This window comes from Hemiscyllium ocellatum, chromosome 25, assembly GCF_020745735.1.
Source record: "Hemiscyllium ocellatum isolate sHemOce1 chromosome 25, sHemOce1.pat.X.cur, whole genome shotgun sequence".
In the NCBI taxonomy this organism is placed as follows: domain Eukaryota; kingdom Metazoa; phylum Chordata; class Chondrichthyes; order Orectolobiformes; family Hemiscylliidae; genus Hemiscyllium; species Hemiscyllium ocellatum.
Window position 1 is genome coordinate 50,233,240 of NC_083425.1, and position 26,554 is coordinate 50,259,793.

Sequence of the window (26,554 nt, forward strand, 5' to 3'; positions counted from 1 at the left end):
CTGCAGGGTGGGATGATCGCAGTGACAGCTTTGGAGATAACACGGAACATTGCAAGGTCACTTCCCACTGGAACACAAAGTCAAGACAGATAATTCTCACAAGAAACATGGCCAGGTCAATGAGATACAAGTTAAGGAAGTTAAAATCAGACTGTTCAGACCGAGTTGTGTACAAATCTGTTAACTGCATCACTAGGGAAACAATCATTTTGGTGGGGGTCGTTCTGCAAACTGAAATCCCAGTTCCAGGAGAGACTTTTTGCTTTACCTATCAGACAACATATTACTAGCTCTGTAAGCTACTGTGTTTCGGTTTGTGCAATACACTTATAATCAAGTAGTACTGCACAGTCTGCGATGCTACGACTTGTCCTATCAGTTGTTTTGATCTCACACATCAGAGTATTGTTTAACTGTACAGAGTGAGAAGTATTGAGCTTGTATTAGAAAGACCCTGACAACAGTCTGCCAACCCTAATTGTGCAGAAGTCAGATGAAGAAGAAATGTCCCTTTCAGAATAGTTGCAAAAAGAGGACGAACAAATCTTGTGTTCTCCTGTATAGTGTATGAATGCTACAGTTTGCTCTGTCTTAAAAGAGACACTCAAATTTCCGTGCTGTACATCTCTATGACTCTATACGTAAAGGATTGATCTTACCCTATTTAAATTATTTTCTGTACAGGGGCATTGATGGCAAGACTGGCATTTATCACCTTTATACCCCATTTTCTTTGACTCAAGATTAGCTAGCCCCCTTTCAACATCACTTCAGGATCAACTACATTGTTGTGTGCACAAAAACAGAAGTTGCTGGAAAAGCTTAGCAGGTCTGGCAGCATCTGTGAAGAGAAATCAAAGTTAAGGTTTCAGGTCCGGTGACCCTTCCTCAGAACATTGTTGTGAGATTGGAATTCCACTTTATTTATAGGGATGGCAGGTTAATTGCAGAAAATTAGTCTCCCACTATTAATATTCTGGGGGTTACGAATGACTCCCCACACAATTACAGTGGCCAAAAGAGTAGATCAGAGGCTAGGAATTCTGCAGCAAGTAATTCACATCCTGACTTCCCAAATCCCATCCACTATCTACAAGGCAAAAGTCAGGGATGTGATGGAATACTCCACACTTGCCTGGATGGGTACAGCCCCAACAATACTCTAGAGGCTTGACACCTTCTCGGACAAAGCAGCCTGCTTAATTGGTATCACATCCGTAAATAATCACTCCCTCCAGCACTGATGCACAGCAGCATTTACAAGATATCAGAAATTCACCAAGGTTCCTCAGACAGCACCTTCCAAACCCACAGCCTCCACTATCTTGAAAAACAGAGGCAGCCGATACATGAGAGCACCACCAACTTCAAATTTCAGCCACTCACTATCCTAACTTGGAAATATACCACCAATCCTTCATTGTCACTCGGTCAAAACCCTGGAATTCACATCCTTACAGCATTGTGGGTGTTTCCACTGCCAGTGGGCTGCAGTGGTTCAAGAAGGTAGCTCACCACCACCACCTCATGGGCAAAGAAGGATAGGAAATAAATGCTTGTCAAACCAACACCACCCACGTCCCATGAATGAATGAAAATGAATGAAGGAATCATCTGGGATTCTTACACAAAACCAGTTTGGTGGTTACGTTTATTGATACTGGCTGTCCATTTCTAGTTTTATTAAAATGATTCAAATTCTCATGGTGGGATTTGAGTCCTTGGCTTACTAGTACAGTTGACTGCCCACTTACACCTGAATCATTGCTGCCCAGAGTCGGGGCTGTCGGTCCAGGAGGTCTGGGCAATATCCAATGCTGAAATGTGAACTGTTTCAAGAAAATAATATTCCTGAGATACAGGTGAACAGCTGAAGATAAGATTAATTACAAACACTGCAGGTTTAGCTGCCACTGATTAAGATTAAGTGCACTGACAGACAGGATCCCTTGGATAAAAGCCTCTGAGCTCCCAACAAGCCCTTGACATCTGCACTAAATTGGATAAGCCCTTCAAAAACAAGAAGGAAAGTCAGACATGGGTACAATTTTGTTTTCTCACAATGAATTCTGGCTAGACAGTTTTGTGCTGTTTGAAAGTTGAAGCTAATAACTATTCCTCCTATACTGCTTCTCATGTAGGCAGAATAACACCAATTCACAATGAGCTGATGTTTTTTCTCACTCCTACAATTCCAATAATTTATTGTGTTGACTATGCAACAATATCTTGCATTTATGTAGCATCTTTAACACAGTAAAATGTCCCAAGGCTCTTTGTCAACCATAATGACACTGAGCCAAAATTAGCAACCTTTTAAAATTTGTTCATAAGATGTATGCTTTGCCAGTATTTATTGCCCATCTCTTATTCCCTGGAGGATAGTTAAAAATTGGCGACATGTAGACCAGACTAGATAAGGGCAACAGATTGCCTTCCCTCAAGCACATCAGTGATTCAGATAGGTTTTTACAGCAATTACCAATGCCAATTTACACCACTGCCTCCGTCATAACAATATCCCCTTGATTAGGGAGAGGTTTTCAGAATTTTTTTTCAAAAACAGGAGAGAGAGAGAGATTGGGAAAGGGAGAGCCTTAGGATGGAAATTCCAGAGTTTAGGGCCTCGGTAGTTGAAGGCATTGTCAACAGTGAAGATGTCATTCATGTATAAGAGTTTTGAATTGGAAGAGCATGAAGTTATTGGAGGTTTGTATGGCTTGAAGAAACTGTTTGTGATAAGAAGGACGAGGTCTCAGAGGAGTTTGAACACAAGGTTGAGAAACTTAAATTAAATTTCAACGGTTAAAAGATTTATTTTGGAATATGACATGTTGTACAAGGTAAGGCAGGATATTCAAATTATTCAAAGATCCCCAAACCCTTACACGTGTTTCTTCAATCCTTTGAAACTTGCTCAAAGTGCAGATTTGTGATGACCTCTTTTAATGTTCTCACATTTGAATTAGTCTTGATTTTCTCACAGCCATCTCTAAAACAGTAATGGAATCTTCCATAAATTGTAATGCATTCGCCATTGATTAACTCACCTCCTGACTCCTTAAAACACTTCCACATTACAAAACATATGTCAGGCGTGTCTGGATGGGTACAGCTCCAACAACACTCAAGGTGTATGACACCATCCAGGACAAAGCAGCCTGCTTGATTGGGCATCTTGTACACAAGTATTCACTCCCTCCAGCACAGACACACAGCAGTATTTACAAGATATATTGCAGAAATTCACCAAGGTTCCTTTCAACAGCACCTTCCAAATCCTCAATCTTTACCATCTGTACCAGCTCAAACAACACTCAAGAAGCTTGGCACCATCTAAGACAAAGCAGCCTGCTTGAATGGAACCACATCCACAAGCAACCACTCCATTCACCACTGACTCTCAGTAGCAGTATGTGTATTATCTACCAGATGCATTGCAGAAATTCACCAAGGCTCCTTAGACAGCACCTTCCAAATTCCTGATCACTTCCATATAGAAGAACAAGGGCAGTAGATACAAGGGAACACCAAAACCAGCAAGTTCCACTTCAAGCCAGTCAATACATTGTCGAATCTTCAGTACTGTGGGATCAAAATTGTTTACTTCCTCCATAACATCAATGTAAATCTATACATGGGCTGCATGCTACAGCCACCTTCTCAGGGGCAACTAGGGATGGGCAATAAATAGGCAAAAGTGAGGACTGCAGATGCTGGAAACCAGAGTTTAGATTAAAATGGTGCTGGAAAAGTACAGCAGGTCAGGCAGCATCCGAGGAGCAAGAAAATCGATGTTTCGGGCAAAAACCCTTCATAATTCCTAATGAAGGACTTTTCCCTGAAACATCAATTTTCCTGCTCTTCGGATGCTGCCTCATCTACTGTGCTTTTCCAGCACCACTCTAATCTAAACGTGGGCAATAAATGCTGACCCAGCCAGCAAAGTCCTTGTCCCATGAGTGAATATAAAACAACTTCACTTGTTTGGTATTTGTTGTCACAAAAGTTTGTTCAGAGGCTGGACAGCCCTTATCCTGGATCATTTACAGGTGGTTAGCAAATCTCCAAGGCTGAAATATTTTCACTGACATCGTCAAAAGGGATGATAGTCATGAAACAGAAAATTGGAGCATGTCCTGGTGATCTTGACTCTTAAATGTACCCCTCTTCAGTAAGATTCTCCGGTCATTTCTATTATTTCTGTTTCCATTATCGCTGTCAGTTTTAAAACTGGGAATATGCAATACCTAAAGACTGCAGATATCACAGGAACTGGAGAAATAAGCCTATATTAGTGTCACTTTGAATGCTGTGGACAAGAATTTAACTCTTTAGACATGAATTCATCTGCCCAGGGTTAAAATTGTAAATTTTGAGACTCAGATGGACACATGTAAATTGCAATTCTGCTTGGAATACCTAGACAGCCAATGAATGTTCAAGTAACATGAAGTAATGTCCCCTCAGAGGATTTTAAAATAAAATTATCTTCAGCCAAAGGCCGGTCACCCAAAGTCCCACTATAAATTTGTTCTAAAAATATGAAAGAGTTTTCATTGGAGGATAGGATTGGGTATATGGATTTTGATTGGAGGTCAGGACTGGGTCACTGGTCTCTGATTGGGGCAAAGGACTAGGTTTCTGGAGTTTGATTGGAAAGTAGGGTTTTGTAAATAGATTTGGTTATTTGTAAAGATTGGACATATAGTTTTTGATTCAAAGTCAAGATTAGGATTGTGTTTTTTGATCAACAGCCAAGATCGAGCTTAGGATTTTAGAGGCAAAATCAGAAAAAAAAATTTGCTTTTTGAAAAAGGAATATCTGAGAGAATTACCAACATCACCTGAGGAGTTAGCGTTCACGTCTTTGCACTTCACGCTGTCAACATGATAGACTTCATTAAAAGGAGAGATCACGTAAACTTCAGAGGTTTGAACTTGGTACACATTCAAACTATCGAAAGCTTTCGAATCAATTGTTCACTTGGAATACCCGGAATGCCAACTCAGAACTCATCAATGCACTTACCTTAAAACAGATATTCCTGCAAAGAACATTTTAACTGAGAGTGGTTCAATGATCACATGTCACTTCTATTCAGCTGATACAATTTTTCTGGAGATTTGCTAAGTGAATGCTACTTCAAAGATTCTTATTTTCAAAAAGTTAACCACAGGGATTAATAAAAGGGCCTCAGATGAAATATATCCTCAGATGAACCAATAGTCTGATGCTTGGGACTGAGATGAGATACAGTTGTTGACTGGTAATAGACCAAGAAAACATATCCAGAAATATTCTTTCACCAAGTCCCAAATGCTGAACAGTTTACGAGGTCCCCTGGCTGCAGAGTCACTAATCCTGTGTAAGAGTCACACAAACCAATTTTAACATAGCAATTTTTAACAAAGAATAATGTAATAATGCTTGTGTAACCTCTTCAGTGATGGTGCCCTGATCCAACAATCATGCAATAGAGAGGCCTGACCTCTTTTTTTGATGTGGAGATGCCGATGTTGGACGGGGGGACAAAGTCAGAAGTCACACAACACCAGGTTATAATCCAACAGATTTATTAGAAATCACAAGTTCCAAAAGCTTGCGAATCCAAATAAACCTCTTCTTCGAGATGTGGATGATGGATCAATATTGTCCAGCTGGAAATGTAGATGTGGCCTCAGTTCTTTTGAATGTCTCCTCTAGTGTAGCATTTCCCTTGGTGCTGCACAGGACTGAGAGGTCCACTCCATTACACACTCAAGTCCCTTACGTCCAATTTCAACCCATGACATTCTCCAAGGTGACACAGACCAAAGAGTGGAGAGGTTCGAAATCTGAAGTAATAACCAGAAATTCTGGAAATATTCATCAAGTCAGGCAGTATATGTGGAGGGAGAAATATTAATATCCTCGGTCAATAAGTTCAATTCCAAAAAAGCTCACAGATCTAAAACAGTGGCCCTTTTCCTTGCATTTTCTGTTTTTGATATGTCATTTAAATATTCTCAGTCAACATCAGTGTAGCACAACTGTTATAATGGTAACTTCCATCAATACAACAAATTGGTGTGAAATTGAGAATTAGTCATTCCCTTTAGAACAGAAGGAAAGAATTAGTAGGAGCTAGAGTAGGCCATTTGGCCCACATCATTCAATAAGTTTATGATTGAACTTCTGCATTAACTTCACTTACCCACTTGACTCTAATTTCCCTGAATTCTTATGATGGTCAAAGAACTATTTATCTCAGACTTGTATAAATTCGATGCCTGAGTAGCCACAGTCATTTCAGGTAGGGAATTGCCTTATCTCAACCCCCTTATCCCAAGACTGCGATCCCTGGTTCCTCCAGAAAGCAGACTTTCAGCATTTATCCTGACAACCCACAAAGCAATTTCAATGTTTCAGTAGGACTGTCTCTCATTCTTCTCAGCTCCAGAGAGTATGAAAGATTAATGCACTGTCAATGCTGGAAATGAGAAATTGAAAGAAACAGTGCTGGAAATATTTGGCATGTGAGGCATCCTGAATAGCTGAGTTACCAGGGAATCTAAGCCCTTTCTACTCAATTGCTCCTCATAGAGCAGCTCTCCCAACCTGGGGATCAACCAGATGGTCCTTGAAAGGATCTCCCCACAGACAGGGAAATCATGGTAGCGGTGGAGTCGAGTTTGGGCCAGTGCAGTACCCAGCAGTGAAGGTGGTGTCTGCATTGGCAGGGTCCATCGAGGATTCATTGTGGTGGGGGCATCGGTGGAGGTGAGATAGCGCCAAAGTGCAGACACTTTCATTCCAGCAGCGAAGGGGACTCATGCCTGGCCACCATGTCCTTGGTGGAGCACTTAACAAGAAGAACTATAAAGTTGGACACTTTATTTCTTCATTTTTTGCCTTTATATTCTATGTTTTGGTTTATTTTTCTGTATCTCAAGATGACACCAGAGAGTGTGACACTATACAACACTTCACTGTATGTTGTGACAAAATACATGAGACAATAAATAAATCAAACAGATTACATAACTCTTGCCTTAACTACAAAAAGACCAAAACTGCACACAAGTTCTCCAGGTATTGGCTCTGTGTTTGTGCAGATTTCCAGCATCTGCAGGATTTTGTTTTTGTACCATTTGGCATCTTAACAGCTTGCTGGACCTTCATGTCAACATTTTATGACTTGCGCACAAAGTTACCTCAATCTCTCGAAAAACTAAATCCATGGGGCCTTAGTTTTGACCATAAGACATAGGGAGCAGAAACCAGGCCATTCAGCCCATTGAGTCTACTCTGCCATTCAATCATGGTTGATAAGTTTCTCAATCCCATTCACCCTGTAACCCTTGATACTTAAGAACCTATCTATCTAATTCTTAAAGATACTCATTGACCTGGCCTCCACAACGTTCGGTGGCAATGAATTCCATTGATTCAGCATTCTCTGGCTGAAGACATTTCTCCTTATCCCCTTTCTAAAAGGTCTTCCCTATCCAAGTCTGTGCCCTCGGGTTCTTGTCTCTCCTACCAATGGAATCATCTTCCCAATATCCACACTGTCCAGACCATTCAGTATTCTGTATGTTTCAATTAGATCCTCCCACATCCTTCTAAACTCCACTGAATATAAACCCAGAATCCTCAAATGTTCCTCATATGTTAAGCTTTTCGTTCCTTGGACCATTCTCGTGAACCTCCTCTGAACATGCTCCAAGGTCAGTGCATCCTTCCTGAGATTTAGGGCCCAAATCTTTGCAGACCAGAGCCTTCTAGAGCCTCAAAAGTACATCCATGCTTTTATATTCAACTCATCTCAAAATAAATGCTATCGTTGCATTTTCCTTCCAAACTACTGACTCAATCTGCAAATTTACCTGTAGAGTATCCTGGACTAAAACTCCCAAGTCTCTCTATACTTCAGACTTCTGAATTTTCTTCCCATTTAGAAAATGGCCCATGCCTCTATTCTTCCTCCCAAAGTGCATGACATCACACTTTCCAACATTGTACTCCATCTGCCACTTCTTTTCATATTCTCCTAATCTGTCCAAATCCTTCTGAAACCTCCCCACCTCCTCAATGTACCTGTCCCTCTACCTACCTTTGTATCATCTGAAAGCTTAGCCAGAATGCCCTCAATTCTTTCATCTAGATTGTTAATGTATAAAGTGAAAAGTTGATTCTGAAGAGCAATAATCTCTCACACCTCTGTTACAAACATAGGGAGCTCTGCACTTTGTAAATATATATATAAAAAACTTACCTGGAAAACTAAATTGTTGGGCCTGGGGGGGGCGTGTCCTCAGCGCTCGGAGGTCACGTGGTCCTCTGATGCGCGCGCAGAGGATGATCACGTGATGCTCCGGGACGCTGGCGCGGTCACGTGGTCTCCCTGTTTCGCGCTCCGGGAGGTCACGTGATCGGCCGTTTCGCGCCCCGGAAGTGGGCGAGACTGTCGTTTCGCGCTCGAAAGGAGGCCGCATGGTGGTCCTTTGTCTCCGAAAAAGGGAAGGTCACGTGAGATCGGACAGCCGGAAATGCGAGGAGGCGGGGAATGGAGTCGGAGCAACAGCCAATGAGAAGACAATTTCACTTGAGTGATGGTATGATGTTTTCTATGGTATAAAAGACTGGATCAGGGACAGAGAGAGGTCTTTTTCCTTTGTGAACTGACTGACTTAGTAGTTTGTCAGGGACAGAAAGGTTTAGACCCAGAGCTCTGTATACTTTATCCACTTACTGCTAGAATAAAACTAAAAGTGCAAGATTAAATGTTTTTTCTTATTGCTTTATTTTAAAGAGCACGCAGGACTTGGCTCACACAGAAAGAAAATAAGCGGGTAGAGTGAGCCGAAAGTCCGTCAACTTCCAACAGAGGTTTCCAGTGTAGGGGAGCTTGGGTATGGCCATAGGACCGTCAAGTCGAAACTGCTAGGCTGGTCAGCTTAGGACCAATGAGGCAAGGAGGGTTGGGATGGGGTGGGGGTGGTCAGTGCTTGGATAACACTGTATTCCTCTAGCTTCAAAACCATTTGCCAAATATAGGGCCATTCCTCTAATGCTTTGAGATCTGTTTATAATTTCCTCCATAATTCTATCATCCTCAAAAGCTCACATATTATTCACAAGTCTGTAGATAATTCCCCTGATATTTTCACCAGCAATCTATACATGATATTATAGAGATAGTGGTGATCTTTACCCCTCATTCCATGGCACAACGTGACTGTAAGAAGCAACAGGACTGTACGGTACTCTAATCCACATTGTCACCCATTCCTCATGACAAGGGAATGATTATTGATTATGCTGCTAATTTGGAAGCAATACAGCTTTGCAGCTCTGGTATAAGTAACGTATTAGTCCGCAAGGATCCTGTTTCTTCTGTACTGTGACTCAAACACGCCTGTCAAATAATTACAACCTCTTATGTTGAGGACATTCTAGCTGCAGTTTCAATTAACACTGACAAAACACATTTGCACTGCAGTGTGTACACACAAACTCTCGGAGACTTGAACAAAATGCAGCAAATCGTTTTCTTTGTCAGTTATATTTCAATGAAGCTTGAAGTCCCTTTGGAGTAATTTGTCCCATTTCCAGGGTTCCTGACTGCCAGTCATAAACATCCGTTAATGATGTCAACTGATGTAATAGGACATCTGTGACTCTTCCTCAATCCATTTTTCATGCAATAGGTTTTCTGTCTGTATCTGTGTGTCAACAGTAAAAGCCAGGAACTAAAGCATTTAAGGCTTTGGCTTTTAAATACCATATGAGTGGTCATTCCATGTTTCTGGAATTCCAGCAAAGAGATACATTAATAGGGATGGAGAGACAGTGACAACTTTTGTGATGTGGTGTGCAATTTATATAGAGTCATACAGCTTGGAAACAGACCCTTTGGTCCAACCAATCCATGCCGAACATAATCCCAAACTAAACTAATCCCACCTGCCTGCTCCTGGCCCATATCCCTCCAAACCTTTCCTATTCATGTACTTATCCAAATGTCTTTTAAATGTTGTAATTGTACCCATATATATATTACTACCATCTTTTTCAGACTTTGCATTTTGAACTAGTGGCATGTACAAGAAGAGTTTTAATGATTAACTTTTCAGTATTCCTGGAGCCATGATTTTAAAGCCATTTATATCAGAGAGTAGCTGACTGGTACCCACCTGGAGTGATAATGGAATTTGTATTATGAGAATTTATGACCAGAGAAAGCAAATAAGGAAAAGCATTAATTTACCTTGCTTAGGAAAACCTCACAGAATAGAAAACCTTTGGGTTCAGTTCTCAGAAGACGTGACTGAGGTCAGATGTAAGAACAGTTTCTCTTGGAGAAAGGAGTTAGTTCAGAACAGTTTAAAAAAAGGCTACCTCAGTGTCAGGGTTTAAATTTGAAAATTCCAGACCAGACATGTTTGGTTAGAACCCTGAAACATTTTCTGCTAAAAAAAAGTTTTAAAGTGTGGGACTGGAAAAGCACAGTAGGTCAGGCAGCATCTGAGGAGCAGGAGAGTCCATGTTTAGGGCATAAGCTTATGTGTGAAACATTGACTCTCCTGCTCCTCGGATGCTGCCTGACCTGCTGTGCTTTTCCAGCGCCACATGTTTTGACTCTGATCTCCAGTGTCTGCAGTCCTCACTTTCTCCAAAAGAAAGGTTTAAGCAGAATTGAGTGAATAATCCAGAAAAAGGCTATTGAGCTGTCAATTCTGGAAATCGAAAGTAGTAGTTATGTCAACCGAATATGTATGATAGAGAAGCAAACTCTCTTTGGGGTTTGAGTACTTTAAAATTGGGATAGATGGGATCTTGCATTACTATGTGTTTCAAAATCTTCCAAATTATGGAAACTGTCCAGTTTGTTCTATTTTATTTGTAATTATTTTATATAATAAACATTCGTATTATTGATAGATCCAAATCCACAACATTGCATGCTTATGTTCCAGTTAAAGCTCACCCATTAAATACAACAAAAAAAATCTATCAAGCTAGATTCATTCTGGGATCTGACTTACCCAGTAATAGAATCAGCTGAGATCATAAAGCATTGCAGCTCCAAATCTTGTAATTATATTATTTGAGGGCAACAGCTTGATTATGAATTACTCGCTTTTTTTGATTTTGATACAGTTTTTGGTATCATTATAATTTCGAAAGATATACCAGAATTGTTATGGAGGTTTTCATGACCACTGGACAATTCAAAGCACTTTGTCACTATAATGCCCAGAGGTTAGGAAAGAAGTAATCCTGAATTTCTTTATTTTTAAGCTATATTATTTTGTTAAATATTTTTTGAAAATGGGTTCTTGTCAGAATTTCAAACTGCTACTATTGAGCCCAGAGTGGAAAAATGGCTAAATCTAGAAATTTCCAGCATTTACTAGGATGAAATGAAGGTATCACTTTTGGAATGTCATACTTCCCAATTGTTTGAGCAGTCCAGCCAATCTAACATACAGGAAAATAAAGTGATGGTTACTTCAGCCAATTATGAACACTGGAAATCATTAAAATAGCTTATCAATGAGTTGGTGTGAGCGTTTCCACAGATATCTGCCACAAAACAGACATCAGAACTCACGTCATTATCCAAGTGGATAAGCTGAAAGCCATAGTCACATGATTGGAATGGTTGATTTGTTTTAATTACTGTTGGTTATTCAGCTTTGACTTCTGTCTGACAGTCATCTTGTAACATCAGAAGAGAAAGCAGCTCTTAGGTAATGCTTTCCGCTGATCTCAATCTCTCTCAAATGTCTGAGTTCTGGAAAGAATCTTGTGTTTTTCCTGTAAAGTAAACTGATTCCCAGCTTTAACTGGGACTTTCATCACAGTTTGACTTTATCTGTTCTTCTGTGTCCACCCACTAAAAGAATCTTCACTGGACATTTACTTACTGAACTTTTTAAATCAAATGAATGAAATCCAATATCTTTACTTATAATTAATTTGAAACTAGTAACTTCTCTCCTTTCCTTCTTTCATGGAACAATGCAGTGCAGAACAGGCCCTTCAGCCCTCGATGTTGCGCCGACCTGTGAACTATTCTCAGCTTGTCCTCCTACACTATCCCGTCATCATCCATGTGCTTATCCCTGTCTTGGGTGCATATATGTGTGAATGTGTTGGCACGAATCATTCCTCATACCCCATCAGTTTTTAATACACCCATCAGCTTTTAATAAAAACTATTTTGATGAAACCCTAAAACATTTTGCTGTGAATCATTTTAAACTGGACTTTAGAAACAGAATTTGGAAAAAATCATCATGGTCTATTTTTAAAATGGAATAAACAAAAATAAACAAGAAAGCTAGCCCTGCTCAAACACAAGAGGATATGCTTAAAATGACATTTTCCTTTTGTCTGGGTCAGCCACCAATGAAGTACATTTAAAAAATACTCATTGTTGTAATGTAAGGAGTGCAGCAGTCCATTTTATGCACAGCAAACTCACATAAACCTCAATGTGGTAACTAGCAGATAATCAGCTTTCTTTATTGATTGTGGGATATGTATTAGACAGGCCCTAGGAATAACTTTAGTACAGATATTGGTGGGATACACCGCTGCAGGTCACCAATGATGGGGAGTCATTGTCGGAGGTGTCATTATTATCCATTGTTCTTGCAGAACTGATGGCAGAAGGCTGAGTTTCAGTTTGTTATGACGTCTGGATAACATTCACCCCGGACAAACACCACAAAGCTCACCAATCACTTTACTAAGCATGGACAGTGCTAGCACATAATCACGTTGCATTCACCTACCTAGCAACAGTCTCTATACTCTGTGTACGTCACTACTGGAAGTGCATTATTGACATGTTAGAAATGTAAAACTAATTGCAATGCCCAATTATCTGGAAATTTCCATTATTTGCACTTGGTTGTAAGTCAAATACAAAACAGCCATTCAGGATCAACATAAATATGCAAACAAGGAAGACTCTGATTACAACTAAAGATAACTAAGGATCCCTGACCAAATACTCTTGTCACATTTTCATCAGGGAATCTTTTTTAAGGCATGCTGAAATATCAGGATTGGAAAGGCCAACATGTTTTGACAGAATTTGAGGAGGAAAGACTGAAATTACAAATAACTCCCCCACACAATCTTGAATGTTTACACCCCAGCTTGAGGCCACTTGGCCCATCATACCAGCATTTCACTGGAGCAATTCCAAACTAGTCACTGTTGTCGTGTAGATAATGTGGCTGCCAATTTGTGAGGTCCCATTTACAGGTTTGCTAAAACTGCTCAGCAAAAGCTGGTGCAGATACGTTTGAAGACACGAGGAGTTGGAACTTGTATATGAGAGCAGTCTAAAATCTGACAGTTAAAAAAGAAAATCTGGAGTAGCTGTTGAAAAGAGACAAAAATGTAACAATTACACTGAGAGTTCTGTGACAGTCCAGTTGAATATTCTGTCCCTTTTATTGTCAGATATGAGTTGGAACTTTTGTTAATTTATTTTAGTTTTCTCTCATTTAGTTCCACTCCCAGAGTGCCTACTGTCATGGAATGAAAAACGCACTATTCGTAGCCTCTCTGTTACATTCACATAATTATTTCTATGTGACTGTGAGAATTTTTTTTGTTTCTTTATGCTGAGCTGAAAAAATATGAATAGTGTTTCAAATGGTGTTGCTCGATATGCTTGTTAGAACTGGGGGGCTTGCTGAGGTTTGTTATTCATCAGAGCTGACGTGTTCTTTTTTGAGGGGAGAATTGTACTGACCCGATACAAGTCCCACCCCTTGGTTCCACCAAACGCTTCATAAAATATGCATACAATCAATCATTCTTTTCAGTTAATGCCTATGCTATCTTGTGTGGTACAACTGAACTGTGCTGTCACCATTTGATATGGCTTATAGGCGTATGAAATGGTCAGAACTCGTTCTGACATTGCCAGTGAACCCATTTTTCTTCCAATGTGTCAAAAAAAAGATTTTCTCATATTTCTTTCAATTTAGTCTAGTGTAATTGCAACTCACAATGTGGTCTCCTCTGTGTTACTGAGACCAAATGAGACTTGCAAATGGGTGACTGCTTTACAAAACGAACTGCGCTGTCCTCAAAAATGACTCCAATCTTTTTCCAATTCACAATACCACCTTGCTGACATGTGACCTTTTCTGAGTTGGGCCTACAGTAGTGTGAAACCTAATGCAAGCAGGACAACCAGCACCTCAATTTACAACTTACATCTTCAGGACTCAATATTGAGCTCAAAACGGTGGCACGGTGGCTAGCACTGCTGTCTCACAGCGCCAGCGACCTGGGTTCAGTTTCATCCTTGGGTGGCTGTCTGTGTGGAGTTTTCACATTCTCCCAGTGTCTGCGTGGGTTTCCTCTGGGTGCTCCGGTTTCCTCCCTGAGTCCAAAGATGTACAGGTTAGGTGGATTGGCCATGCTAAATTGTCCATAGTGTCCAGGGACATGTAGGCTAGGTATATTAGCCATGGGAAATGAAGAGATATAGGGTAGGGTGGTGGGTCTTTATGGGTTGTTTGTTTGGAGGGTCAGTGTGGACTTGATGGGCTGAATGGCCTGCTTCCACGCTGCAGGGATTCTATGATTCAACAACTTCTGATTGTAAACTTTGTTTTTCATTTTGATTCAACCCCCCCCTCCACCAAACAACCTCAGTGCCTTGTTTGCATGGGCATACTCTCATGAGAACTGCCTTATATTCTGCTATTCTCTCCCAACATTAACACCTATTCTGCATCTGTATTACTTCTCTTTACCGTTAACACTCGTCTTGCTCTGTGGTAAGTTTACCCGCTGTCCCCCTTCTCCCACCACTCCAATTCCTCTTCCTCAACAGCACAAAATCCATCACCTCTCCAAGTTCCTTCTGTTCCAAAGAAGTGAGTCATATCAGGCGGCTTCTCCCCCCACAGAAAGCTGCTAGACCTTCTGAGTTTCTCCAGCAATTTCTGTTTTTATCATGGAAGGCAGTTTGCTGTTTGTGGAATAGACAAGCAACAGGACAGTCACAGAGGGCTAGTTTGGGATTATAGTTGGCCTGGACTGGTTGGACCAAAGGGTCTGTTTCCATGCTGTATGACACTACAACTCTATAACTGAATGAGCATCTATCATTAACAGATATCACTGACATTTAGCTGTTCTTTAACTTGCAACACAGACACTTGTGGTAAACTTACTTCAATGAGGCAACAGTCTTATGGAAATGAATTGTATGTTATGGTGAAGCAAATCCATAGGCTCCATTCTAATTCTATTGTATCACTCAGAGCCACAGAAGAGATTGATTTGAAGTCTGTGGCCCACTCAGAAGGGTTGTTAATAGCTTGTCAACATCTTTTCACACTTCACTTTCTCTTTTTGATACTGTGGTAGAGTTATAAACAGTGACACTCACTACAAAGGCATCTGTTAATGTGTCACAGTCGTCGGTTTGTGTCTGGGTCAACTATTGACAGCGAGATTTTATGGTGAGATTTGATCACCAGCTCAGGAAAGAGCTTGGATTCTCTTTTAAAGTTATCAGGGAAACATCAAAGTGAGCATCAGATGGTCCGAAAGATTAGAATGCTCAATGGACACAGCAACGAAGATGTGATTTACCAAGCTCTATACACATAAACTCAGGAAATGCTACTACCTGATTGGCATATGGTGGCACAGTGATCAGTAGTTAGCACTGCTGCCTCACAGTGCCAGGTACCTGGGTTCGATTCCACCCTCCACCCAATGTCTGTGAGGAGTTTTCATATTCTCCCCGTGTCTGCATGGGTTTCCTGCAGATGCTGCAGTTTCCTCCCACAGTCTAAAAATGTGCAGTTTAGGTGTATTGGCCATGGGAAATGTGGGGTTACAGGGATAGGGTAGGGGGTTGTGTCCAGCTAGGATGCTCTTCAGAGGGTCAGTGTGGACTTGATGGGCTGAATGGCCTGCTTCACACTGTAAAGATTGTATGATTCAAACCCTCTTCTTAACATCATAGTGGGTATTCCTACAAGGACTTTTTTTGGTTCAAGAAGGTAGCTCCCCATCTCTTTCTCCTGGATAATAAATGCTGGCCTAGCAATATCCATATCCCATGAATGAATTCTGAAAAAAGTCACTAATTTCAATTTGACTTGTCGAGTAAGATTGTCAACCTGCCAGGAATTTTTCTGAATGCTCCAACACTGAAGGTGAATCTCTTCAACACCATGGCCAAAAGCCTTGGAAAGCATAAATTAAAAATAAGTGAGGAGGCAGGATTTCTTTTTGACAAGAACTAGCATCTATAATAATGTGATAAAGCATTGCAAAGAAAATGTTATGAAACTGAACATGACATTGAGCCACATAAGAATAGCTTTGGACAGATGAACAGAAGCTTGGTCAAAGTAAGGTGCTAATTAAAACAGGAGGGAGTGGGGAAGCAGAGGGAATTGCTGAATGTTAAGCCTAGGTAGCTGCTCAGGTACCAATCAACGCCCGTTAAGATAAAACAGAATTGGAGAAGCACTGAAACCATGACAGTGGTGGGATGTGATACAGAGATAAGGGGAGCCATAAGGAATGTGGGAAAAGGTTAACCTTGTCACTAAGCCCATTACTACAATTATTAAGGAAATTTGTAATCAATGATGATCATCCTACAATTGAGGCCTCACTGGACCTGGGCTTAGGTACGCCAGTGAACACAGGGTTCATAGGTGAACAAAGCTTGGCATGAGACAAGGTGTAAGCAACAGAATTTTACCTAAGTTCAAATTCAAAAAAGGTGAAGTGTGAGAGTCAGCAAATTTTTGCAAGGTTTGTGAAGGTTCGTAGCTCAGGTTGAGGTTTAGGGTGTAGGTTTGCTCGCTGAGCTGTAGGTTTGATATCCAGACGTTTCATTACCTGGCTAGGTAACATCATCAGTGGCGACCTCCAAGTGAAGCAAAGCTGGTGTCTCTTGCTTTCTATTTATATGTTTGTCTTGATGGGGTTTCTGGGGTTTGTGGTGATGTCATTTCCTGTTCGTTTTCTGAGGGGGTTGATAGATAGTATCCAGATCTATGTGTTTGTTTATGGCATTGTGGTTGGAATGCCAGGCCTCTAGGAATTCTCTGGCATGTCTTTGCTTAGCCTGTCCCAGGATAGATGTGTTGTCCCAGTCGAAAAATTTCTTAGTGATGGTATGTAAATATGGCCAGATACTCATACCACCAATGATGTCAATACAATCTGGTGGCATTAGTAAGCAAGAATGGGGAGCTTGAAAAGTATCTGAATTACATTCAAATAAAGTATATTGTGTTTCCCATAATCATTTACATGGTTTAAATTACAGTTTCCCTGAATCAAATGAATGAGCCACATCTTCAGGTCAAAATTGAGATTCTGCCAATTACACTGGGTTCAAATTAAGATCATTTTCTTCCATCAGACAGGTAATAGTATATGCAGCTTTAATGGTTTTTATATCAATAAATATTTAATTCAAATAGTCATTTGCTGAAAAAGGACATTGTGTCCAAGCTTTACATCTTTGCAACAATTTGCAAGAATACCAATTTAAGGTAAAAAGCACAATTTATGATATATAAGAGGACAGTATTGATTTGTTGGCATGTGAACCAAAATGCATCAGGTAATGATTGCTGACAGTGAGCTATCAGTTTTCTTTAACATTTGAAACCAGGTTGGTTGACCCTGCTTGGTCAAGAAATTGCCTGGAGAAATACACCAGCGAAGGCATTGATTCAGATGCAGTGCATACACATGTTCTTTCTGCCTGGAAGGAAGACAATCTGCCTCATTTAAAATTTAGGTAATGCCTGTCAGTTAACTATCAATCGTCATTAATGGGCAGCACGGTGGCACAGTGGCACTGCTGCCTCACAGCGCCAGAGACCTGGGTTCAATTCCTGCCTCAGGCGACTGACTGTGTGGAGTTTGCACATTCTCCCCGTGTCTGCATGGATTTCCTCTGGGTGCTCCAGTTTCCTCCCACACTCCAAAAATGTGCAGGTCAGGTGAATTGGCCATGCTAAATCGCCTGTAGTGTTAGGTGAAGGGGTAAATGTAGGGGATTGGGTCTGGGTGGGTTGCACTTCGGCAGGTTGGTGTGGACTCGGTGGGTCGTAGGGCCTGTTTCCACACTAAGTAATCTAATCTTAATTACCAATGTCCACTTGCCAATCGACCATCATTTTCTTCTCATAAAGCATTAAGGGTTAAATAATATTAGTGCAAGATAAAAGAAGTTTTGACAAGATGTGCCTTGTGTTAATTTTATAATAAAAATTGACACTGTGCGCATCAATTAGTGTACAGCAATAAAAGTGGCAAATAGTTCAGTTTAATTCTTAAAGCCATTGTCAGTGATTGCCAATGAAATTCTTTACAGCTGGAGGCCAAGGTGCCTGATCAAAAATTTGTATTTTCAAGGTAAATTCATTTTCAGTTCATTGTTAAAATTGCACCAGGTCACCATTCTTAAATCCATCAGGGACACAATTTATGAAAAAGAGTAAAAGAAGTAATTATGATTCACGAGATAAAAGAAAATAGGAAATAGTAACATGCCTAGGTCACGTGGCACATTGAGTGTTGCTCCAACTCCACTTATCCCTCAATTCAATGACAGACTAAAAATCTGCCGAAGTTAGCGCTATGTGTCAGATCCTGCCCTAATGCTGTGATTTTTGGAAAACTTTGTCGAAATTTGTGATTATGAAAATTTTATTAGAAAATGGAAACCTAACACCATAATTCCAAATGCATTTCAGATGTCTTTCCCCTAAGCAAAAGACTTTCTTTGGTTGTGTTTGCTTCTCATTTTTCACTTTTGTTTCTTTGATTGTTACAAAAGCACAGGTTGGATAAAAGGTGTTTGATGGACCATTGAAATACATCAATTTATTCACCATTGACGAATGTATACTGTCTGACTGGCAATAGCAGGGGATGTCAGGAAAGATCAGCTGTGATTCAAGACAGGAGATGAGGAAATCTTCAAGGATATAGCCAATCAGAGTTGACAACCCATTCTCTGATTGTTAGGGATTCGTCATGTAGTGACCCTGCTGTTCCTTAAGTTTCATGAAATTTATAATATTTCCATACATGAACAGTTTCTGTTGCCTTCCAGCAAAGATATGGCAATTGAGGATTGAAGATAGGTCTGTGTACTGACCTGTCAAAGAAAAACTCCAGAATTTCATTTTGAGAGACTTGTGAAGAATGTAATTTTATTGATGGAAGTTTCCATTGAAAGTACTTATCCATTCAAGTTATCCTCAGTGAATGGAAGATTAGCCAAACATGATTTTAAGTATAGTGTGATATTTAAGTGAAGTCAGGGACCATATTTTCATTTTAGTTATGTCTAAAATGCATAGTAGAAGATTGCAATTGATATCAATGTCACTCAATGACATGACTGATTTTTAAAAATGGAATATTATTAAGCGGGAGAGGGTTCAGGAAAGATTTACCATGATGTTGCTGGGAACAGAGGGTTTGAGTTATAAACAGAGGCTGAATAGACTGGGAATTTTTTTGAGAAGTGACCTTATTGAGGTTGATAAAATGTGAGGGCTATAGACAATGTGCAAAGCAGGTGGCTTTTCCCTAGAGTGGGGGATTTCAAGACTAGGAGCATATTTTGAAGGGAGGGCAGCACAGTGGCTTAGTGGTTAGCACTGTTGCCTCACAGGCCAGGGACCCAGGTTTGATTCCCGTCTTGGGCGACTGTCTGTGTGGAGTTTGCACATTTTCTTCGTATCTGCGTGGGTTTCCTCTGGGTGCTCTGGTTTCCTCCCACAGTCCAAAGGTGTGCAGGTTAGGTGAATTGACCATGCTAAATTGTCCATTGTGTTAGGTGCATTAGGCAGGGGTAAATATAGAATAGGGGAATGAGTCTGGGTGGGGTACTTCTCAGAGGGTTGGTCTGGACTAGCTGGGTCGAAGGGCCTGTTTCCATACTGTAGGGAATCTAATCTAATGAGAGGAGTAAGATTTCAAAAAGAAATGTGAGGCACTTTTTTTACACAGAGTGGTTCGTGTGAGGAAGTGGTGGATATGGGTGCAGTTATAACTATTAAATGACATTTAGATAAGAAACGTTTGGATATGGGCCAAGCACAGGCAGGTGGGACTAGTTTTGTTTGGGATTGTAGTCGGCAAGGACTGGTTGAACTGAAGGGTCTTCTTGTGCTGTATGACTCTATAAGTGGCATTAGGTTTTGCCATCTCCCTGCCTCACCTGAGCCCACAGTGTATTGATTCTACTAACGTTAGAGAACAGAGAGAGTTCAGTGCAACCAACAGGTTGGGGAGAATGATCCAGATGTTTGAATCATGGAGCTGCCTTTGAGGGTACAATAATGTCCTGCTGAGGAGTCAGGAAGGTAGTGTTTGCAGAAAACTTGAGTGCTGTATTCAAATTTGATGGTACTCACAATTACCTTCAATCCCCAAACAAAAGATAAAGCAAGTCTGTTCATCAATTATGTAGCAATAATTTGAATTTATACGGCACCTTTAATGCCTAAGAGGTTTCTTATGCGGTTACAATTTGAATTTATATAGCACCTTTAATCCTTAAGGAGTTTATAGGTGTTTATTGCGACAAAACATGATCAAGAAGATTGACCAAGTGCAGCAGAAAAAGAGAGGAGGAGATAAGATTCCAAATTTTAAATCAGAAGTTTCTGAGTCCTTAAACGTGCTGCGGACTTCACATTATTGCAGCTGGAACTCTTCACATTCACAGCTGCTAATTCCCTCCAATAGATGGCCCCTGTGCGCAGTAATTATAGACTCAATGTGTTGAAAGGGGAAATAGGGAGAGGTGGTCCTCAAGAGGTTCAGCAATTTGTATCTGCCTGGTACTGAGGTAACCTCAACTATCATGTCCTCTAACAAACATGCATTCCTCCTCTATTCCTGTTAAATTTCCTAATTTATCACCAGCTAACAGCATTCTTCAACATTATGAAATGTGTCCTTGTGAGGAATGGTTGCTATAAACTGAGAATATTGAGAGGGTGAACTGGACATAAACAGAGATGTAGGGCAGGTGATACTATATTGGATATCCAGTACATCATAAGACCATAAAACATAAGAGCAGAAATAATCGAATCTGCTCAGCAATTCAATAAAATTATGCTTAATCTGATAATCCTCAACTCCACTTTTGTGCCTTATCCTCATAGGCTTTGATTCACTTCCTGAATAAAAATCTTTCTATCTCAGCCTTGAGTATATGTAACAACCCAACCTTGATGGTCCTCAGTAACAAAGAATTCCTCTGATTCACTACCTTCTGAGAGAAGAAATTCTTCCTCATCTCTGTTTTTATTATGTGACCCTTATTCTGACATTACACCTTCTGGCCCTAGACTCTTCCAAAAAGGGAAACGACTTTTCGCCATCCACACTGTCAACTTCAATAAGAGGTTTTCTACGTTTCAATAAGGTCACCTCTCATTCTTCTGAACTCCAATGAGTACAGGCCAAGATATTTAACGTCTCCTCATTAGACAATGCCTCCACAGCTGGTATCAGCTGCGTGAACCTTCTCTGGACTGCCTTCAAGGTTAGTATATCTTTCCTTTGATAAGGGAACTAAATCTGTTCACAGTATTCCAGCTATGATCTGACTTGTGCCGTGTACAGTTTTAGCAAAACCTCTCTGTTTTCAAACTCCCTATTTGATATTCAATCCCACTGCCTTCAATAGATTTAAACATCAGATGTATCCTGGACTGGGCAAGTGAATCCAGTTGGCTTGACATTCTGACTGGTACAACCTTATCTCTTAAGTCTTCAAATTTAAAAGTGGGTGCTTACTAATTTACACCAAATAAAAATCTGAGAGTTTTAAGATATTAACACCTCTTGACTTTTGGTCTTGTCCCCGTCTCTACCATCAGCATGTTTCATCAAAAAGTGAAAGTCAGTGCATCGGCACAAATGACATGACTTGATGAAATGCATTGTAACGTTGTGCTCAATCTACCTTATACAATGGGTTTCCAGGTGTTAGCACTAAAATAGAAAAGTAAGAGGACTGTTGCTTATTTTAAGCCTAAGGGAAAGATAAAAGCATTTGAAGGTTACAGCAGTAACTTATTGTATCTCACCTGTTCGTGATATTCAATCCCCATGCTCAACGTATTGATGAGAATAGCAATCATAATTCCCCGACCAAAATACTTGCTGTCAACAATCTTGCGGCAAGTGTCACAGACCGGCTTCCAAAACGTCCAGCATTTGTTTGCCGTGGTTACTCGAGATTGACTGCGCTGAGGGTCTCTCTGATCAGTGTAGTGGGTGTCCTGGGTGAACTCGTACACTCCCTCACTGTCTGAATCCAGCGTCTCATTCTCCCTCACCTCGGATTCACTGCCCCTGATGCAAATGGGGCAGCTCTGCGGGTTGCAGTTCAGGATGTCGGCTGTTCCACCGGGAGAGCCATAGGGCAGGCAATGACCGGATAGCTTGCAGGAGCTTTTACAATGGCCTGGCAACAGAGTAATCACATTGGGATGTTTAATGCTTTAAAAATCAAAATTGCTTGAAACAAAAAGACAGTAGATGCTAGGAAATTTGAAATAAAATCAGAAAACATGGAGACACTCATCAGGCCAGGTAGTATCACTGGATGGAGGAACAGAGGCAACATCACAGGTCAGTAACTTTTTAATAGAGCCGGAATATGATGAATTTACTGAGCGGCTTGTGATTCCAGCATTTTCTGTTTCTAACTGGGATCATACTTGTCCAAATAAACAAACTCTGAGGTTTACTCTGTTTCCATTTATTAGTACTAACAGTATTACTGATTAAAGCACATACCTGAAGTATCAACTGCAGGGAATGTACCAGTTTCCTCTTTTGCATAACTTCCCTAGAGCTCCACTTTACTGGCTCTCACTGAATAAAGCAGCATTGTTTATTGACTTAATCATTTTATAAGCTTTTCTGAAATGTCTCCTTTCTGTTGAGGTACATAACACTGTTGAGGCCACTGTTGGAGTACTGTGTTCAATTTTTGTTGCCCCGCTGTAGGAACGGATTTACCAGGATGCTGCTAGGACCGGAGCGTTTGAGTTAAAAGGAGAGGCTGGATAAGCTGGGTCTTTTTTGACTGGAATATAATAATCTGAGGGGGTCACCTTACCAAGGTTTATAAAATCATGAGGGGCATGAATAAGGTGACTGGCCATAGTCTTTTCCCCAGGGTGGGAGGTTCAAAACTAGACAGCATACTTTAAGGTAAGAGGGAAAAGATTAACAAGGGACCTGAGGGGCAACCTTTTCATGAAGAAAGTCATGTATTTATGGAATGAACTGGCAGAGGAGATGGTGGAGTCTGGTACAATTACAACAATTAAAAAACATCTGGATGCCATTAGAAGTGTTTAGAGGTAAAGGGGCCAAATGCTAGCAAAAGAAGCTAGATTAACTTAGGATATCTGGTCAGCATGGATGAATTGATGACTCTGTGACTTGGTCTGTGGGAGAAGCTTTATGCTTTGTGGGACTATAGTTGGTGTAACTGTGACTTGTTGGACATTGGTTTGTGTTACATGCATGTAAACATGCAAATAGGAGCAATGGTAGGCCACTCAGCCCTCCAATCCTGTTCTGTTATTCAATATGGCCATGACTGATTTGATTAGTCCACATTCCCACATACGTATGATAAACTTTCATCTCCTTGCTTATCAAGATCCTATCTACATCAGCCTCAGAGTCTGCTTCCACCTCCTTTTGAGGAAGATAGATACAAAGACGTATGAGTCATGTATCAAATGTAACTCTTTCCTGTCCAGAAGGTATTTTACATCCTTTACTTAGCCCTTCCCTGCATTTTTTGGTGGCAAAATTGAGAGGCTGTCACTGGTATTGATCTGCTCGTCACTGACCATCCCAACTGGAGCCAGGTGTTAGACTTGAATATCTACTTGACCCACTCAGCCGTGGCACTATCTGTAAATGTTGGTGTGAGGTCACCATCTGATGCTCTGCTTTGTTTCCTTCTTCTTATAAAAACTTAAGGGCAATACTCATGGGAAGACCCATGATAACACTGTGAACATTCTGAAATGGCAGTGAGATCAATTAGCCACAAAACCACTCAAGCATTAATTTATGAAAGAGCAAGACAGAAACATTACCAAAAATCTTGGTGAAACTTTGCCTTAATGTGACAAATTAGCTTGCTATTGACCTCTTTACATGTACCTACAGATGCAATTTAGACTCCATGACTTTTGACCCAGATTCAGAGACTTGCCTGCATCTTGTGATACACAAAATGTATTTATTCATTCCACATACGAACCACCCTCTGTGTGAAACTCAGGTCCTTTTTAAATCTTCTTCCTAATTGCTTAAAAATATGCCCCCTAATTTTGAGCACCCTACCCTAGGGAAAGACCTTTGCTGTTCACCTTATCTATACTCATGATTTTGTAAACCTCTATGAGGTCAATCTTCAATCTCCATGTGCTCCTGTGAAAAAAGTACCAGCCTATCCAGCCCCTCAAACCGTCCAGTTCCGGTAACATCCTTGTAAATCTTTTGTACACCCTCTCCAATTTAATAATATCTTTCAAATAGTAGCGCAACCAGAATACAATTGTAAAGGTGGTCTAACCAACATCCTGTACAACTGGAACATGATGTCTCAAGTTCTATACTCAATGGTCTGACCAATGAAGTGTGTGAAATGCATACTTTACCATCCTGTCTTCCTGTTATGCCACTTTGGAGGAACTATGTACCCAAACCCCTAGGTCTCTCTGTTCGACATTCCCCGGGCCCTATGTACATTTGTGCATGAGAATGGGTGCCCTTGGCAGAGCCAGTATTTATGGCCCATTGCCAAACTCTGTCAGACTGAGTTGCAGACTGTACAATCCCAGAGTTCACTCGAGCAATCTCTGATTTCATCTGAACCCTTTGGTCACCCCTTGGTTCTGATTCAATTCATAATTGGATCATTAATTCAAGTCAATTTTAGTGATTAGAAAATGCTTAATTGTGGAGTGAAGATTATTCTTGAGTAATCTCAGTATTAATTCCAATGTGAATGTAATAATTACTAACAGATGAGTAGCTGCTGTGTGAAGGAATGGAGGACTAGGATGAAGGATGAAGACTACAATGCAACTTGTTTAACTGCAAATTGCCGAGCTCCGTTATTATTCGTACTGAGGGGATTTGTTGTTAATGTTTAAAATGGAATTAAACAGCACTTTATTTACCAATAGTGTGTGAACAGAATTCTCTATCAGCTTCCCATGCACTTACAGCTTGGGTTATCAGAACATTTGCATGTGTTGGGCCTGATTTCTTTAACTAGGAGCAGTGTTCATATGCAGAGCTGGTACGGAAATCAGTACCTGCAGAGTTTAATTCTTTTTTCTCCCTCTTTTAAAGCTGATGGATGATAAATCAAGCTTTTCAGATCTGGAACTTTCTCACCAGTGCTGCCTTTGAGCAGCACTATGCTTATTATCATGGGAGCTACTGAACTGCCTTCAGCTGGGAAAGGGTTCCCAGGTCTGGCACTGTTCCAGACAATAAGCGCCAAATTTACTAACACAGGCCCTGACACCAAATTGCCAGAACATGGAAACTAATCCCCACTGGAACGAGTGTGCGAGACATTACTGCATATGGGGTATAACAGCAGGCTCCCACTATTAGGCAACCATCAAAATACCAAAGATAAAAAGCTGAGCATTATACTGAGCAGTGTTTTTCTCTCTCTGTTGACAGTGAGGGTCAGGGAAACCGCCGTCAGCAAAGGGATTGGGAGAGATACTGATCCGAATGGGAGAAGGAAGAAGGTGGCCTGATAGTACTGGACAGACTCTCTCTGGTCACTGTGACTGATGTCTGGCACCTGAAAAACCAAGGGGATTGGGCAATAAGCCAAATTGGGAACAATCTGAGGAGTAGAGGACGGCTGGATAATGTGGAAAACCCAACTTTCTGTCCGGGTGTGAAATGCAGACGTTAACAGTGACATTTCCCCCTCCTCCATTATAGTGATTATTGGTCCCCCCCGCCACACACCCCATCCCATTACAGTGACATTCCCCCATCCCCATTACAAATAGTGACGTTCCCTCCAACCCCATTACAAACTGCCACATTCTCCTTCCCCAATCCAAACAATGACCTTCCCCATCCCCATTACAAACAGCGACATTCCCGCCATTACAAACAGCGACATTCCTCCCATCACAGTTATTCCCCCAATCCCGTTACAGTGACATGCCCCCATTACAAACAGCAACATTCCCCCCATTACAAACAGTGACATTCCCCTACTTCTATTACAAACAGCGACATTCCTCATTACAGTGACATTCCCCCCATTAGATTAGATTACAGTGTGGAAACAGGCCCTTCAGCCCAACAAGTCCACACCGACCCGCCGAAGTGCAACCCATCCCTTACCTAACACTACGGGCAATTTAGCACGGCCAATTCACCTGACCCGCACATCTTTGGACTGTGGGAGGAAACCGGAGCACCTGGAGG

General features: G+C 40.9%; 1 protein-coding gene and 1 long non-coding RNA gene across 4 annotated transcripts in view; one reads left to right on the top strand and one right to left on the bottom strand.

Moving 5' to 3' along the window:
• Positions 1-26,554, bottom strand: part of cacna1g (calcium channel, voltage-dependent, T type, alpha 1G subunit) — a 308,065-nt gene that overhangs the window by 187,041 nt on the left and 94,470 nt on the right. For all 3 annotated transcript variants that reach the window (XM_060844315.1, XM_060844314.1, XM_060844316.1), the window contains exon 8: positions 22,135-22,514. In XM_060844315.1, the coding sequence (XP_060700298.1) occupies positions 22,135-22,514 (380 nt within the window). The remainder of the gene's footprint in view (positions 1-22,134; positions 22,515-26,554) is intronic.
• Positions 1-26,554, top strand: part of LOC132827675 (uncharacterized) — a 197,622-nt gene that overhangs the window by 124,631 nt on the left and 46,437 nt on the right. The window lies entirely within an intron of this gene.